The following is a 16582-nucleotide window of genomic DNA, read 5'->3' as shown; positions in this document are numbered from 1 at the left end:
TTTTAAACTTTCTGTTTGTCCTTATACACACTCTGAAATTGTACCCAGCAGTGAATATGAGGAGAATAAAAGATGGTGAAACAGATTTTAGGTCGGCCTTGTTTAGTGCATTGTGGTTAATAGCATTGTGTGGCACATGCTACAACCGGCTGCCTCTCACACCATTACTATATGTGATTTAATGTTTCTAGGAGAAGTTCACAGGCTAGGTTTGGCACAAAATACTGAAACATTAAGTAAATTACATTTAATAATGTTTAAGTGTAGTGCCAGTGAGGACTGGTGTGTAGTCCAGATGCTATTTGGTCCAACTGTTTGTTTTCCTTTCTAAATGGATGATGTTGAGTCTGGGGATTTGTGGGGACGAACAGTACAGATGGACTGACCTTTGACCCTTTGTTCCACTGAATAAATGGTAGAGTACTGGGTGGCAGTAAATAAATCTGGCCCTCTGATGCCATCTAGTGACGTGTTACTAAAACAAGCCCCCTGGGGTGAGAGAATGGATGTTTCAGCGGCTCATTGATGCACGTTTGAATAAAGGAGGACACTGATCTGCTGCTGTGCTCGTGTGCAGGCATGTGACTGTTTTTCACATCAGACACAGTGTGATAGTTTTACTAGGGAACTGTGTTAAGATATTTATTCCAGAAACTACATTTCTTGTGACAGTGGACAGACATATCTCTCTCCTCCTTCCACGACGCTCTGATACAAAAAGCTTTTCCCTCACAGTGTTAAACTACTGTAACAAACATAGAAAAGACAGCACTGTAGACAGTCACGATATTCATAATGAGAGTACAAACATACAGAGTGCTTCAGCTCGACTGCGTGGGAGTGACCAGCTGCCTCTGCGAGTCTCCTGTTCACGCAGCTCATGAGCTGATGAGACGGATAACGTTGTGCAGTAAAGTGAAAGTTGTTGGGGAGCTGACGCGGGCTCAGGCAAAGTTCTTCTTGAGGAAGTTGATGAGTCCGTTGGTGGAGGAGTCGTGGGAGTGGACCTCTGCAGTGTCCTTGAGCTCAGGCTCGATCTTCTTTGCGAGCTGCTTGCCCAGTTCAACTCTGGTAATGTGGAACAGAAAGGAAAGACACAAACAGAAGAGAGAGGATGGGTGCGGTGATGTGGAGGCTCGAGGAACATATGAAGGATTTAATCAAAAACAGATAGTTCCAACCACATTAACACTGTGAGTTTTTGAATCACTTTGTTGGTTGTAGTTTTTTTTTCTTGTTGATGTGCAGGATTGTACAGAAATAGAATAAAAAACAGGGCACATAGAAGTCACTGATTTCTCAGCTATCGTCATGTATCCTGGCACAATTATGCTTCTTTTCACCAACTCCCCGAGACATAGTCACACTGATTATCCCCTTAGCATCCACCTTCCTCTTTTATTTCCCCATAAAGAGCTTTTAACAGTATCATGCATCTATTCTGAATGAGTTTGTTCCAACCATGTGATGTTTACGCTGAGTGAAATGTTCAAACTCAATACTTTATGTTCTCATGGCTGCATTTCTTAAAATTCAGCTGGACATTTTTAGTATTTTTTGGAAATTTTGAACAGAGTTCTGTAGGGTTTAAACAAATCTTAGCTGCAAAACAGATGAGTATGAGAAATCTGCTCAACACAGCTGGTAGATGTAGAAAAAACTGACTTACCCCCACTGGTCAAAACTGTTGATCTCCCACATTACACCCTGGATGAAGATTTTGTGCTCATACATCGCTATGAAACAAGACAGAATAATGATTATTACAGCAAACATGTTACTGCAGAGAGACTTAAGTGGTTATTTGGTTTTAATTAAATGGGATTTCCGAGGGAACACAATGGAGCCGCTCGCCATATAACCTGCTCTCTTACTACTCTGTCCCAGGCACCAATATTCCTTTTATAGACCTAATCGTGATATGAGTGACATGTGAATCATGAAAAACGATTGTTTGTTCTCACCTATAAGTGCTCCAAGTGTGTACGGTGTCAGTTTTTTGAAGATGATGGAGCTGGTTGGTCTGTTTCCTTGGAATACCTGTGTCAAACATGGAGAAACACTTCATCATACACAGTTTGTTTTGTCCCTGCCATCACTGTAAATGCGCTTAATAAAATTGAGGTTGCTGTGTTTCTTCACGGTCACTGGGGGGCACTACATCCTATGCTTGCTTTCTCCAGTCTTAGCAGTCAGCGTGGTCTGCTCACTGCGCTTCCTCATGATTTGTCTTCTGTGTGTAACGTGAGACGACTACCTCTTCTCAAGTTCAGGTTGAAGTTTGTTCTCATTAGCACAGAGTGTCCATTCTCCACACGAGAGTCATGTAAGTCATTTTCCCTTGATTTGACTCACTTTATGAGGCAGGATTTTCTCCAGAGCTTCTCCACTCAGGCCACTGGCCTCCAGCTCCTTCCTGGCCTCCTCTGTGGTTTTACCCTTCATCAGAGCTTCTGTCTGGGCCAGGAAGTTGGCCAGCAGGATCTACAACCACAGCCAACACACACATTCAGATACAGTTCAGTCCACTGTATTTTTTACAGTGATTTACAATGAGAGATGTCTCTATGTTGTACTGTCATGTTACATATTGCCTTTTAGATTTGATTGGCTATCATGTGTGTTATGCAAAAATCATTTATAAAAAAAATAAATTAGTTCATAATTTGTTTGACGGTGTAAATTTTCTCTTGAATATTGAATTATTCATGAACCTGTCAAAGAATACACGTTCAATTACAAGTGTCAGCAAAAAGGTCAGAGCACCAAGGAGGTCGGATCAACGCTCTTGGAGCACACAGACGCTCAGTGTCTGTCGCTCCAGCTGGCTCTTCTGGTGGAAGAACCTTTGACCTTTATGGATGATCCATCAAAAGTATGTATTCCTCAGGTTTTCCAGGTCATTAACACACACACACACACTCACACAACTACACACCACTGCAGCAGCAGCTCAGACTGACCTCAAAACATCTTCTGTTTTGAGGTAGTTTAGGAAATGTGAAAAACTATAATTTAAATTCATACTGTCAACATAAAGTGTATTCAGCAGTTAGGGTTTTTCCCCCAGTATTTAATTAAACAAATCTCCTTACAACAAGGAAAAAAAGGAAGTTTTCATACATGCAAAATGGAAACCTTCTCCTGCAGGTTTTAATCTATCACAAGTCAGGCATTTCAGTAGGTATAAATTTTAAAAGATGATAAGAAACATCATCATATCTTATATACCCTTGAGTACCCTGCTGGTTTTTGATAGAGCTCTCTGTGATAACACCAGTGATACCTTGTGGTGCAGGTTGTCTCTGATGGGATGCTGGGACTGAGCTGGGATCAGGAAGTCACAAGGCACCATACGTGTTCCTGAGTCGAACACATACTGCATTAATAACAGGTTTAAATAACTCATAGCATCAGACTGACCACCTGGCAGGGCTAACAGTAAAGATAGGATAAGGATACTAGGATAAAATCAAGACACTCTAACTGACTGAATCACTAATATGATTCTGATATTAAACAATGATGATTTTGTGACGATACCTTGGTGGATGAGCTGGTAGAACGCATGCTGTCCATTGGTTCCTGGCTCTCCCCAGACTATTGGCCCAGTGTGGTAGTTTACACGTGCTCCATGGTTAGTGATGTACTTTCCATTGGACTCCATGTCACCCTGGGTAACAGGCACATTTATCGCATTATCAAATCTGTCACATACATTCAGTTCTCTCTGATAGATGCAGACGGATGTTAACAGCCCTGTCAGTCAGAGTTAATTTTACCATGCAAACAAGTTGTTCTCTCCTTTGTCAGTCTGAAGGATCTTTCCTAACAAACTAGAACAACCTAATTCAAAATCTTTTGAACCACAGTATAAAATGATACTTGATTGTTTCTTGGGGGCTCTCACAGGAACCTGTGATGCCTGCGGCAGTGCCGGGGCAGACCTGTTGGAAGTAGGCAGTGAAGCGGTGCATGTACTGGTCGTAGGGCAGCATGGTGTGGGTCTCAGCATGGAAGAAGTTGATGTACCAGATGCCCAGCAGAGCCAGCACGACGGGAGCGTTCTTATCCAGAGGAGCAGTGCGAAAGTGGTTGTCCTACAGGGGAGAGAGGGATGCCAATTTACATTCATTTATTCTGTATGTTCTCTTCAGGAGGGATCATGTGAATGGATTTTTTATATTAGAGTGGTGGGGAACTGAAGCTGTTATCTTCTCATCCTAGTTTACCTACCATCCAGTGAGCTCCTGAAAGAAGCTTCTCAAAGTTGTCGAAGCCTGATGAGGAGAAGGGATGAAACAGAAAAGTTATCTGATGGAATTAACTGTTGATTATCAGTTGAACTGACTAGAATAATATATTAATATTTTCATAATATGCATCTACAAGAGAAGTGTTCTAGGGATGGCAATAGTGGTTGGTCCATCACTTTAGTCCAGACTGAAATATCACAGCAAATATTGGATGGGTTGCCACAAAATTTTGCACAGACATTCATGGTTCCCAAAAGATGAACTGTATCATTACAGTTCATCTGGTAATCCCCTGACTTTTCATCTAGCACCATCATTAGCATGATAGCGTGCTAAGATGGTCGACATGATAAACATTACATCTGCAAAACATCAGCATGTCAACATGATGATGTTAGCATTCAGCACCTCTGTGCCTAAGTACAAGCTCACAGAGTCACCGATAAGGCTGTCAGCTCTAAGTCTTTATCATTATAGCATCTTTGGTATTAAAAGTGTGATGCATGCATTGCTTTCTGCCACAGTGTCTTTTCTCATACTACAATGGCAAGATGGCTAAATCTAAGTCAGTGTTTTGCATTGTTATAAAAATAGAAAGAGTTGTGTTGTCACTGTACATACCAATGTGCAGGGCAATGGCCATTCCAATAGCAGACCACAAAGAGAAACGACCACCGACCCACTGAAAGAGAAAATAAACAAAATAGTTCAAACACATCTATGACTTATACAAAACTCCTTTACAAAATGTGAGTATTTAATGAAAGTAAAACGAGCTTTGAGCACAACAAAAAGTACACACAAGTACTTATATTTTCAATAAGTTATAATATGAGCAATGCACTTTACTTCATTTAGTTTTCGATCTTTTGCAGAAGTTCTGTCTTTGGTCAAAGTTTTTTCTCTGTCTTAGGGACAGAAAACATACTGTACACTCTGTGCATGTAATGAGTGTAAAACACTGGCAGCTATTTCTCTATGACATAAAGACCATATCATCGCTGTTACCCTTTAAATACCAACAATGTAACTAAATGCAGCTCCCTGACCTTTGATGCAACTCAGCCTTTACAGTAACCTCTGCAAGAGAGAAGGTCGCTACCAATAATAGCTAGGTCTGAAGAGAGAGGCTTCTGATTTCCCAGCAGCTGCTGGCCAGAGCGTCCGTCCCACCTACTTCACAGGTCAAAAGTCTAGTTTATTTATAGCTGCTGCCTATGGCCCCATCACTGTCTAGGGATGAAGACAAGTCCTGCTGCACAGAGTCTGCTTTGAGGCTTAAAGAGAACTCACATCCCAGAACTCAAACATGTTCTCTGTGTCGATGCCGAAATCCTTCACTTTGGGCTGAGGGAGAGACAGAGAAAAGCAACACGGTTAGGATCTGATGTCCGGACAGAGAGGGAAGGTTTAGCCTCTGATAGTCTGTGATAGACTTACTCCATTTGTGGACAGGGCCACAAAGTGCTTGGCAACAGCAGCTTTCTGTTGAAACATGTAGAGAATACATTTAGAGAACATGAAGAATACAAATGAAGTCCAGTTTCGACTTTGCTACTTTCTGAGGCCACTGCACACTCACATCTTTGGCATGTTCGAGGAACCATTCTTTGGCCGACTCAGCGTTGGTAATGGTCTCTTGGGTGGTGAATGTCTGTAAAAGGACATTCAGGTAGATGTAATACAGAGATAACCAAGTACTAATGTCTATATAACTGAAATTACATTGAAGATTTGGGTGTAAAACAGGAACAGGAACACCACTTTTGTTGTTTGAAACTATTCACCAGTAATCCAGATGATAATCTGAAGTGGTTTCAAAATTCTGCTTTGTGTAAACCAGCTACCTTGGATGCGATGATGAAGAGGGTCGTCTCAGCATTGAGCTGTGCCAGGGTTTTGGCGATGTGCGTTCCATCAATGTTGGATACGAACCACACACGCGGTCCACCCTTTGAGTAAGGTTTCAGGGCCTCAGTCACCATCAGGGGGCCCTGCAATTCAATTTAAAGTTCAAGCCCTGATAAGGTAAGGATAAGGCTGTATAATTAAATACTGTACATGAAAAATATATTGCACAAATTGCACTCACAAGGTCAGATCCTCCAATGCCAACATTAACAACATCAGTGATGGCTTTTCCTGTGTAGCCCTTCCACTCACCGCTGCGAACTTTCTGCAACAGATAAACAGAATCTTCATCATAGTGTTTAACTGGATTTTATCTACAGATTTCATTAAAGTGTCATATGACCACAGCTGCTAAATTTGCGCTGTTAAATGTGTAACCTGCTCTGCAGCAAAGCTGGTGCTGCATTCGACTCACGTGACAGAAGCCCTTCATCTTCTCCAGAACCTTGTTGACATCCGGCATCACATCCTTGCCATCAACCATGATGGGAGTGTTGGAGCGGTTCCTCAGAGCCACGTGGAGCACAGCGCGGCCCTTCATGTGCACACAATAAACCACATAGAAACTTAAATTCATCACTGTGGCATTGCTCTTTTACCACTGGAAGCTTATTCTGTTGGTAATAAAGCAGTTAAAGTTAATTCAGCTGTTGCACTCACTGTATTAAGTGTTAATTTTTAAACAAACCAAAAACAAACTCATGTAGTTTTTATGTCATATGGTGTAAAAGTGGTCTTGGCCCGGTTTTTTTTTTTAACCCAAGAGGATAAATGTAGAGAAGTAGACACTGCCATAAGTCAGGTTACAGCAGACGTGGTTGGCAACGAGCACCTCAGTGAAGTTGATCTTCTCTCCTTTGAACATCCTCTCTCTGGCAGCTTCAATACCCCTTGACTTGGCCTGAAGAAGACAATAACTTAATTCTTCACAGCATCAGATCAATACCCAAAATCTATGCATGTATGTGATGCATATATACATATGTCAGTGTATGCATGGATATCCTTCCAATTAATACATTTTGTGTATATTATAAATTGCCTTGAGATGAAGTCACGAGTCAGATGAACGGGACTTCCTGATAAGAGGAAGCCATGAAGTAAAGCTACAGCCACGGATCATAAAGACAAACATAAATTTACCAGATCAACCAACATCTTCATGACTTCATCTGTGATGAGGTTCTTGGAGTAATCCAGAAGAATGTCTCCATCCTCAGTTTTCAGTGTGAGGCTGTACAAACACAAAAAGACATCAGAGATGTGAACAGAAGATTTATTGACTAAATATAAACACAATAATCAAACAGTGTGATTTTGTGGTCAGGTTTGACATCTAGTTTTGACCATTATGTAATGAGCTGTATGGCCTGAATGCATCAGCTCATTCTCATGTGAATGTGTCTTCCAACAGAGTACAGAACCAACAAAATCATTTTGCAAACTGTGTACATATGCAGTTCATGCTGCATTTTTACACATTTAAAACATTTTATTATGAAGCATACCTGAGCTTGTTGAATCTCTCCTTGTCAGCCTCAAACATGTGCCTCATGTTGAGGTTCAGGGCATGGGCTGTGTACCAGTCCTGCAGCTTTTGGAAGTTGGGGTCCTGTGTGAGTCCCATGCTGTTCAGAGAGGGTTTGCCGTGCTCCGCTGTGCTCAACTAGCCTGGCTGAGTGGGACCGAGCAGGTCGGAGGGAAAGCTTTTTGAAGGGCATCCAGTCCAGATCCGCAGTTGCCCCTCCTACAAGGGACACACTATACTCAGGGCTTGTGCTTGTCACACCTCCACACTGCCCTGCAGAGTTACAGTGCACCAACACTCGATGTTTCTGTACTGGGAACTTCACCAGACAGTGTCCACTAGATTACATTTCATTTAAATTCACTGTGAATCCCTCAGAAACAGACTTGCTGTACATTTACATTGTAGATAACAGCGTATTAAAGTTGCAAAAAATATCTGTGGTATCAGTTTTTATGAGATAACTTTTTTTCCGAAGTGTAGATTTACTCGCCCAACTATGAATGAAAAATTTTAAATTATTCAAGTTATAGTCTGAGCTTTTCACTCTCCCTAATGTTTGATAAATAATATAATGTCCTGTCATCCATACACTGGCACTTGGGCGCAGTAAGGGAAAAAAATGCATTAGATTTAAAGTCATTAACTTATTTACATTGCTATAATTTAACGGACACAAGATTTACATTCCCTCTTCCTTTTCTATGTGCAAAGTGAGGGTATTTATTTATCTATTTATTTATGTGTTTTTTAAGTCTTTCTCACTGTTTGAATTGACCAAAACCTTGGTTCCTAAGTTGTATATATCTATATTGTACTATTGTGTGTTATGATCTTATATCAGCAAGCTGTGTTTTCTGTGATTTATTTGAAGGACATTTATCTTTTTGTAATTTGGGTGAACTGACTCTTTAAGTTTCATCTTTTCCTGTAGAGAGTATAGTAGGGATTCTTCTTCTTCTTCTTCTTCTTCTTCTTATTATTATTTTACAAGTCATTAATAGTCTATTAGTGTTTTGTTACAGTGATTTGGTCAAAGACACAGGAGGGAGGAGGAACAAATTGCATTGGATATGAACATTATATATACTTCTGTACTATACAGTTATACAATTATAGAACTCCAGACAAAAATCTGGACAGTGAAAACAGAAAATTCATACAGTGATGCATGCAGTATATTTAAAGCACATCATATTTTATGTAAAGCCACAGACTGACAAAGTCAAATTACGGTTTTCTCTTGCTGTCTTCTCTTGAGACCCTTTTCAGGAGCATTGCATATCATTGTCATTCTACTATCACCATGATTAAAAGGAAGTGTAAGCTGTGTTTTTTGTGTAGACTAGAACCACAGACTGTTTATGACTAGAACTAGCAAACTTTTCAAAATTAAAGAACAAAGTGATGCTCGCAGCCGTCCATTTATGCACCTCAGCGCCCCCAAGTGACCGTTTTTTTAAATTGTGGCGTACTGGCTGTAATGTGCTTTATCACACGGTAGAGGGCGAGAAAACCTCAGCCTGCAGCTTGGACTAGTTCACTCTTATTTTAGGCGCAGTCAGAGTGTCGAATCTGAACAACAACAACCGCAAACAGTGTAAGAGATTTGTTGAATCTCTTGGGGATGGAAATCACAAGGAAAGTATCTGAATGGAAACATGAAAAAATAATACAAATTTTACTAATGTAGGCAGCTGGTATATTTAGAGAGAGGGCAGTGGTAGAATAAAATTACATTTCCACATCACTGGCAGGGCAAGGAAACTCAAATAGATGATGGCTGATGACAGATGACAGCAGCTTATTACAATATATATTGTAAGAGCAGTAATGGACTTCTAATGACTAATGAATCTTTGGTTATGCATTTTTTTCTTTTCATAGTGTTATTTCTAGAGAACTTCGTTTTAAATAACCATATAAATAAAAATGGCCTTTTAGAAGTCTAACAAAAAAAAACAAAAACAAAAGAATAATAAGCATTAGTTAATTGGGTTGACACTTCAATGAAGACATAAATGAATAAATTCATACACAGCTATTTACCTTTCATTTATGTTGATCACTGAGTAAATGGCTCAGATGAAAACTAGTGTTTTTGATAAGTACATCAAACTGATCACACCTATGTGTTGTAAGAGTTTTGTTTTAGCACCCTCATTTCCTATGATTACAAAACGGCCCTTCTCCAAGGTACACCAGTAATTTACAGTAAATATGATTCTTGGTATATTTAATGGCTCCGCTTGAATGAGAAATTTGCCATAAACAGTTCTTTCAAAACAAAATAGAAATATAAATTTATGTTATCTGAGACCAGGTTTGAATCCTCGGCTGGCTCATTAATTTCATCCCTGTGGTTTTACTATGAAACTTTGTTTATACAAGATGTTTATGCGTAATTGCTTTATTGTGAAAGTGACACCGGAAGTGTCTGTTTTAATCTACTCGCTCTTGACGGTGGTCACACAGACAGGGGATTCGCTGTCAAGAGGGTGGATGTCTAAAGCTGGTGAGCGATGCGGTGATTAACTTAACATGTACTAACATTTTTATTGTGTTTTCCTGAAGCTGCTCGGGCTTGCTCTTGGTTACGGTGACACTGACTATTGTTGGCCTGTATTGGAGAACCACCGGGCCGCTTACACTAGCTCGCGCTTTCTGCCAGCGCTTACAATCGTGTCGCAGAGAGATAGCTGAGTAGCTAACGTTAGCTCTTTCAGCTATGTAGCTAGCCTGCTTAGATACGGTGAAACACTGATGCGTCTATTATCGGACGTACCTCACTGTGACATGGTTATTACAATTTTCCCCTCATAAGTGTAACCTTAGATCTCCATAGACAATTGGACAAATGTTTTCAGACAGGGATGCAAATGCCTGTGACATTTCTGTGTAACCATACGCTCATATTTTGGTGTACAGTCTCAATTTGATGTCTGGTGATGAAGCGCTAGGCTAGCGAAGAAGGAGCAGTTGGCGGTATCGGTTATTTCTGTTTTCACTGTCGCTGGCTTGTATCTGTGGACGATGCTTCAGATTTGATCCACGTCTTGACAGCAGACAGCCGTGGCAGCGCAGGTAAGACAGGGGAGTAAGTTAATGAGCTCTAGCTTTAGCAGCGACCTGCTTTGACTGCATATCCGATACCGGACCTGGGCGTTCATGGTTTTAAGTTATGCGTTGCAGTCGGTAATCGCTACCGCACAAAAATGGAGCGTAGGTTAACGTGAGACAAACGGACGACAAAGACGTGATTCACGGCTCATGTGGCAGTGTAACTTATGGCTGCGGTTGGACTGACAGTATTGGTAGGCTTCAGGGAAAGTGCAGTAGCTTGCTAGCTAACAAGCGAGCGTCTGGTTCTGTGTGGCCGGCGGGCGAGTGTCAGAGCCGGGAGTGCAGCGGACCCAGGACACCGGGTATCTACCGTCTGTGTGCGCGGTGGCGTTTTCGTGTCACTCGCTTGTCTAACGTTTGACGTATGGATGCGCTGATACCGCGGAAGCTTTTCCGGCGACACTGCATTTAGGGCATTAAAAGGCCGTATTAATAGCTGCGACATAATGTTCCCATGACTTGGGCCATGTCATCCCAGAGAGTTTCGGTGAAACCGTCTAACTGCGCTTGCGGGGATTTTGTTAGACCTTCCTGCTAAATAGTGATCGGATTTTAAAATAATCCCCTTAGCAACTACAAAACTAAGCCACTAGTGAATTTTCTGCCTCATTGAAGTTGCAGTGTTAAGTAGCTAACACTGTCTTGCTTGTTGCATTAATAGCTAATCGCCCGAGAGTAGCCGTGCTGTGTTTGGTAACGTATAGGGAGCAGAAAAAACAGCTATTAGGTGTTACAAGGGGTTGTAATATTACCATCCGATGCATTTCACAGGAAAAAAAATAGTGCAGGCATGCTGACTGAATGCTTGGCTCATGCACCAGATTGTCTATGAACTGTTTCTTTAATCATTTCTATAGATTGGTTGTGAAGAACAGCACACAGCGAGCGCAGCAGCAGTAACTTACAGAACCACAGTGATGTTGGTAATGTGTCTTTATATAGTCTTCACAGTACAGAGGAGAGATATCTGGAATTACATTAATAAATAACGTTGCCCCACTTCTCTGGAGGGGTGTAGGCATCTACAGTCTAGCCAGGGATCTGTCTTTTGACATGATGTGGAATGTGTTTCCTGTTTTGGTCGATGGCGTGTAGAAATTGAAGTTGACATGACCATTTAGTTGTTAGGATTTGATCACATAGACCAAGGAGATTGCTCATGATCACAGTCAGTGATTGATTGTCTGAAGGAAAAATGATCCAAGGCTGCAACTTTTGTCATAAACAGCTTATCTGCTCACAGATGGAATCTAAGAGTCAGCGTCCATAGTTATTATTATCTGTTATATATATCCATGTTTTATTGAGGAAAATGATTGTTATACACAGAATAGGTAAATCTGGTTTTGCTAGTGGCCTTGTTGACCTTAATACTCTTTATGGTAATATGGTGGAAGAGATGGGTTGGTAATGTGATGGTAAAAAGTTATGACCTTTTAAAGCTTGGAATGAAATAGAAAGCTGTTTGTGAGGTTTTCAGTTTTGGGACAGTTTGTATGTTGATGATGTTGACTGGGGGCACAGCACAGTTTTGACAGATATTCAAATCCTGTTGAGTTTTGCAAGCTTTCATTGAAACAGCCCTAAACCTGTGTGTTGACATCTGCCGCAGCTGTGTCACTATGGAAATACGTGCAACGCTCGGCAAAATTCCTGCCTCTGTTTAAACTAATTCTCCTCAATAGCTTATTCAACTCTGAGTCTGAATGGGCATCATGGTTGGCGGACTAGTACTAAGGCCCCAGTTGTTTTTCCTTCTTTCTTTTTGTTGTCAGTGTTTGTCAACATGTGATATGACCAGGAGTGACACTTTTCCTTAGTCTAACATTGAATCCGGATGCATGTGTGAGGAAGTCGACCTACAGTCACAAGATTACTGTTTGCGCTTGCCTCGGGTGGAGTTCAGGCCTGTGCCTTACTGCCACTGTCTCTACAGACCTGAATGATATTTCCTTCAACAAAGGAGCTTTCTAGTGTTTCTCTTGCAGCATAGTTTTAGATCATTCAGAGGAGTGGTACACAGTAGTCACTGTCGGGGGAAGGGACGAGTTCACCCTGGCCGTGGTATTATTAGAACATGAGACTTACAATGTTTTGTGTATTGATTTTCTCGGAAATTGTGCGAGGCAGATAAACAGAGTTTTTGCATTTTGTTCTTTTTTAAATGCGTGCAACCATGAGATGTCTTATCTCTGAAGACTGAGATTTTGACAAGCCTGTCTTCCCCAAGTTGATATCACAGGGACAACAGGTGTTACAGGAAGGAATCTAAATGTTACCATAAGTTTTAGTTTACACAGGCACTTCTTTACAGGGATATTCTTAGTTAGTTATGGCTTGGTTGTAATTACATTAGTGTATGTGAGGGGATTTGCCAGCTTGTGCCACATAAGTGTTATATTTTGATACTTCAGTGAAACATTATGTTTTTATGGGTGTGATATTTTGTTATTGATAGGTGTTTAAACTATGAGGCTGTTGTAGCATTTTGTGCCACAGTGGCTTCGAGGCTGTAAAGACTGCGTTTTGTTACTACACAAAACGCAGTACCTTATATTGATGGTGATACTCCACGAAAGGTATAAGTTGTTACAATCCCAAAAAAAACCCCAACAAAAAACTATTGAAAAAAAGGGGAAGAGAATTGAATGAAACATATTGAATAAATTCAGCTCTGGTGGAGTAAATGTTTGTTTTACAAAATGCACAACAATTTAGATCCAGATAATGTCCATAAAAAAAAAAAGAATGATATTGCGCTGCAGTAGCTGGGGCATGCTATCCACCTCTGGCCTGTGAGGTACAAGCGTAGCATGGTTTGGATGCATCTCCGTCATCGTGTTAGATAATAAACATGTTAGGCAGCCCATGCATCAGAGAGATGCAGGCTTGTGTCTTTTGAGTTTGTATTGTGTGACAGGATTTTCATTTGGATGCACAAAACTAACAACACTATTTGCACTGCTTTGTCGCAAGAGGTGGGGGTCTGCATTTTCTCTAACAGGAGATGTGTCAGCTCTACAACTAGTCCATTGCTGTTTCATTTACTGCCTGGTTAGCAGAGCTAGTTTTGTACAGCTAAATGAAATGTTAGCAGTTTTCTAGGCAGAACTGAATAAGATGCCAGTCCTCATGCAGAGGGAAGCGGGTTTACAGATAAGGGGGAGAGGGCTTGTGGCATGGGAAATCTCACCCTCGTCTCCTGGGAAACCAGTTTAGTCTTAGTTTGTGGTCAGCTATTTGCCCCTCAGTCAAATGTTCCCAGTGAGATGCATGAATGCTTGTGCTAGAGATGATCAAGTAAAACACGAATCGAGGCTAACATGAAACTCTTGTGTAGTGTGATACTTGCCTCTATTAATCCCTGCAGGAAATATTTTTCTTGTGCTTTTCCATGAGGAGGTCAGAAGTCAGGGTCAGTTACCAAATAGAGAATAGTGGAGCTTTTAGAGATTTGATATCTTGTTCAGTGGCACTTCAGCAGTGGCTTGCACCAGGGTTCACTCTTTAAAAGTGTGTTTTTTTTTAGTTCACCAGCCTGCTGCATCCCACTGTTGGTTTCTGTGTCTTACAGTTACTTGGAGTTTCTGATCTTTTCAGTGCATATGGGCTGATATTTATGTTGTTAAAATACACAGAAACAGTTCTGTTGTTTATTTGACCAAGCCTGAATTTCTGACTTCTGTGGCACCTACATATCCTGCTTCGTTGTGCCTAAAAGTGGAAGAATAAATTCTTACTTTTGTCCTGGCTAAAAATACAGCACCCTGGTGGCTGGCATGCAGCACAGCCTGAAACCTCAGTATATTGCCCGCTCAATATAGGCTGAGGGGAGCATTTTCATCCCCACAGGTTGCCACCAGCCTTTCATGAAGGGAACTGACGTCAGAGCCTTTCATCGCTCCTCTCACTTGTTGAAACCCACTGGTTGGTCACACTAAACACACTCACTGTTGTTCACTGCTATTCTGCAGAGGATATCTAAGCTGATTCTTTTTTTGCGAATAATGAAAGGCATGTATGCTTTGTGCAGAAGCTCTGAGTTGATCAAATCAGACGGGACTTTTCATTAATCCGTGTGTCCTTTTAAGAATTCGTTGTTATCTTGATTCCCATAGTGAGACTTGTGTTATTTTTCTTTCTTTGGCTCTTGTAACACATTATCTGATTAAGGCAAATGCACATGTCGAAATGTGTGTTTGCATATGTGTGGCAGACCTGTGAGGCCCTCAAGTATGTCCTTTGTTAGAGTGGCCTGTCTGCTATTTTTGTTGGAGCCATAAGCTACTTACAGCATCTGTTATGACAGTACAGGTTAGCCTAATATTATCCAGCCTGTTCACCAACTGTATCAGCCTCTTGACTGATAGGAGTATTAGGTTTTATCCTAACTTACTCAACAGTGGTTTGCTTCGGCAGCATGAAAAGTTTCACAACCTCTTTTAGAAAGTGCAGAATCTGCCAAAAAAAGTTTTTGCAGAATTGGCTATTAATTCACAGAAAAGTGTATATGAACAGCTTTTTTTTTTTTTTTTTTTAATGATAACTGAGTATCAAAGTGAATGTATTTTTAGTCCTAAACCCTCAGAAACAAAAACGGGACCAAAACAGGATTAGTTGTGGGAACAAAACCAAACATTACCCTCAAACCACCGAAACCTGCTGCTGCCTACGAAATAATTCCAGGAGAAACACTTTATTGATGACAGAAAATCTATTCTTGCAGTTAATATTAAATCGCAGCCAAGGCCTTTTATTTTTCTCTTCCACTCAAAAAGTCATGCAGCTGCATGTGCTGGAGTGTTTTTTCTGTGTGGTGGTATGAGGAGACCAGGGCCTGCCACAATACTCTCCTTGTGTTCTGTGGGCAAGAGGAGCCTGGCTCAGCTCCTGTCACACAGTTGCTCACGGCACTTGTCCTGTCATTTGGACTGACCTCCTCGACCTGTCTGCTGACTTCACCGTAGCATATCTGCTCTGTGGAATGTCTTCAGTGAAGCTTCTCCTACCAAATACGCAGTCAAAAAGTTACCCTCCAAAAGTCAATTAGTGAACTCTTATATATTTATATTTTACACAGTGGCATGATATTTTGAGGAGATGTTTTGCAGTGTACGGTTGGTTTTCCTGACCTGCTTTTTTGCGCTCGTTTGAACCCACATTAAGAGGGTTCTGGGGAAATGCATTCCTTTGCTTCATTGGCAACAGATGTAGGGGGAGAGCATTTTTTTTCTTGGAGCTGAACCTTTTGGAGTGTCTAAAAACAGTGCGGTGTGGACCGTAGGGCAGCTGTTTTGCCCATGGAGGCTGAAATAGACTTCATGAGAGAGCTAATGTCGAGCCTGTGGCTGGAGTGTCAGAGGGCCTGTGTTTGCCTCACAGTGGCAGATGGATAAGGAGCTGTCAGCATAGGTAACAGCTGCCCCATCCACAGCTCTTAAGCTACCTAGCTGTGATGTGACAGCCACACAAATTATGGCGGCTGCGTGGGGAACGTGAATAAAATCAAAGGCATTTGCTTCTTAGCAACTGGTGTGGAGGTTTCTTAGAGCTGTGGTACTGGGATGCTTGAGTGGAGATGCTCAGTGGCCAGTAGCAGAAGGGAGCAGATGTACTGGGCAGGATCCCAGGTGTGAACATGTATTACATTATGAATGCATTGCAGTTTTTTATTGAGGAGATGGTGCATGTGTGTTTACTAAAATTTTCCAGGAAAAAAAGGGAATTCAGAATTATTTTTTGGGATTATTAGGTATAATTTTAC

General features: G+C 41.2%; 2 protein-coding genes across 2 annotated transcripts in view; one reads left to right on the top strand and one right to left on the bottom strand.

Moving 5' to 3' along the window:
- Window positions 1-628: 628 nt before the first annotated feature.
- gpib (glucose-6-phosphate isomerase b) lies at window positions 629-7860 on the bottom strand. The gene is made up of 18 exons (XM_041037893.1): window positions 7676-7860; window positions 7311-7401; window positions 7000-7068; window positions 6583-6702; window positions 6349-6432; window positions 6104-6250; window positions 5839-5910; window positions 5697-5741; window positions 5550-5603; window positions 4878-4938; window positions 4237-4280; window positions 3948-4100; window positions 3544-3673; window positions 3287-3363; window positions 2356-2484; window positions 1965-2040; window positions 1670-1736; window positions 629-1068 (listed from the first exon to the last, which is right to left on the bottom strand). The coding sequence occupies exons 1-18, from the start codon at window positions 7792-7794 to the stop codon at window positions 945-947; spliced, it is 1662 nt and encodes a 553-aa protein (XP_040893827.1). The 5' UTR covers window positions 7795-7860; the 3' UTR covers window positions 629-944.
- Window positions 7861-10143: 2283 nt separating this feature from the next.
- Window positions 10144-16582, top strand: part of LOC121181750 (granule associated Rac and RHOG effector protein 1-like) — a 31780-nt gene continuing 25341 nt past the window's right edge. Inside the window, exon 1 of the mRNA XM_041037881.1 lies at window positions 10144-10210. The gene's annotated coding sequence lies outside the window, so the exon portion shown is untranslated. The remainder of the gene's footprint in view (window positions 10211-16582) is intronic.

This window comes from Toxotes jaculatrix, chromosome 1 (genome assembly GCF_017976425.1).
Source record: "Toxotes jaculatrix isolate fToxJac2 chromosome 1, fToxJac2.pri, whole genome shotgun sequence".
NCBI lineage: Eukaryota > Metazoa > Chordata > Actinopteri > Toxotidae > Toxotes > Toxotes jaculatrix.
Note: the sequence above shows the minus strand (reverse complement) of the source record. Positions and strands in the feature narration are given on the sequence as shown.

Excerpts from the sequence above, each read along its gene's own strand:
- gpib (XM_041037893.1), bottom strand. The coding sequence starts at position 7,794 with ATGGGACTCACACAGGACCCCAACTTCCAAAAGCTGCAGGACTGGTAC. Across the intron at positions 5,604-5,696 it reads TGGCCCTGTCCACAAATGGA|CCCAAAGTGAAGGATTTCGG; the intron begins GTAAGTCTATCA and ends TCTCTCCCTCAG. Across the intron at positions 1,069-1,669 it reads AACAGTTTTGACCAGTGGGG|AGTTGAACTGGGCAAGCAGC; the intron begins GTAAGTCAGTTT and ends CCACATTACCAG.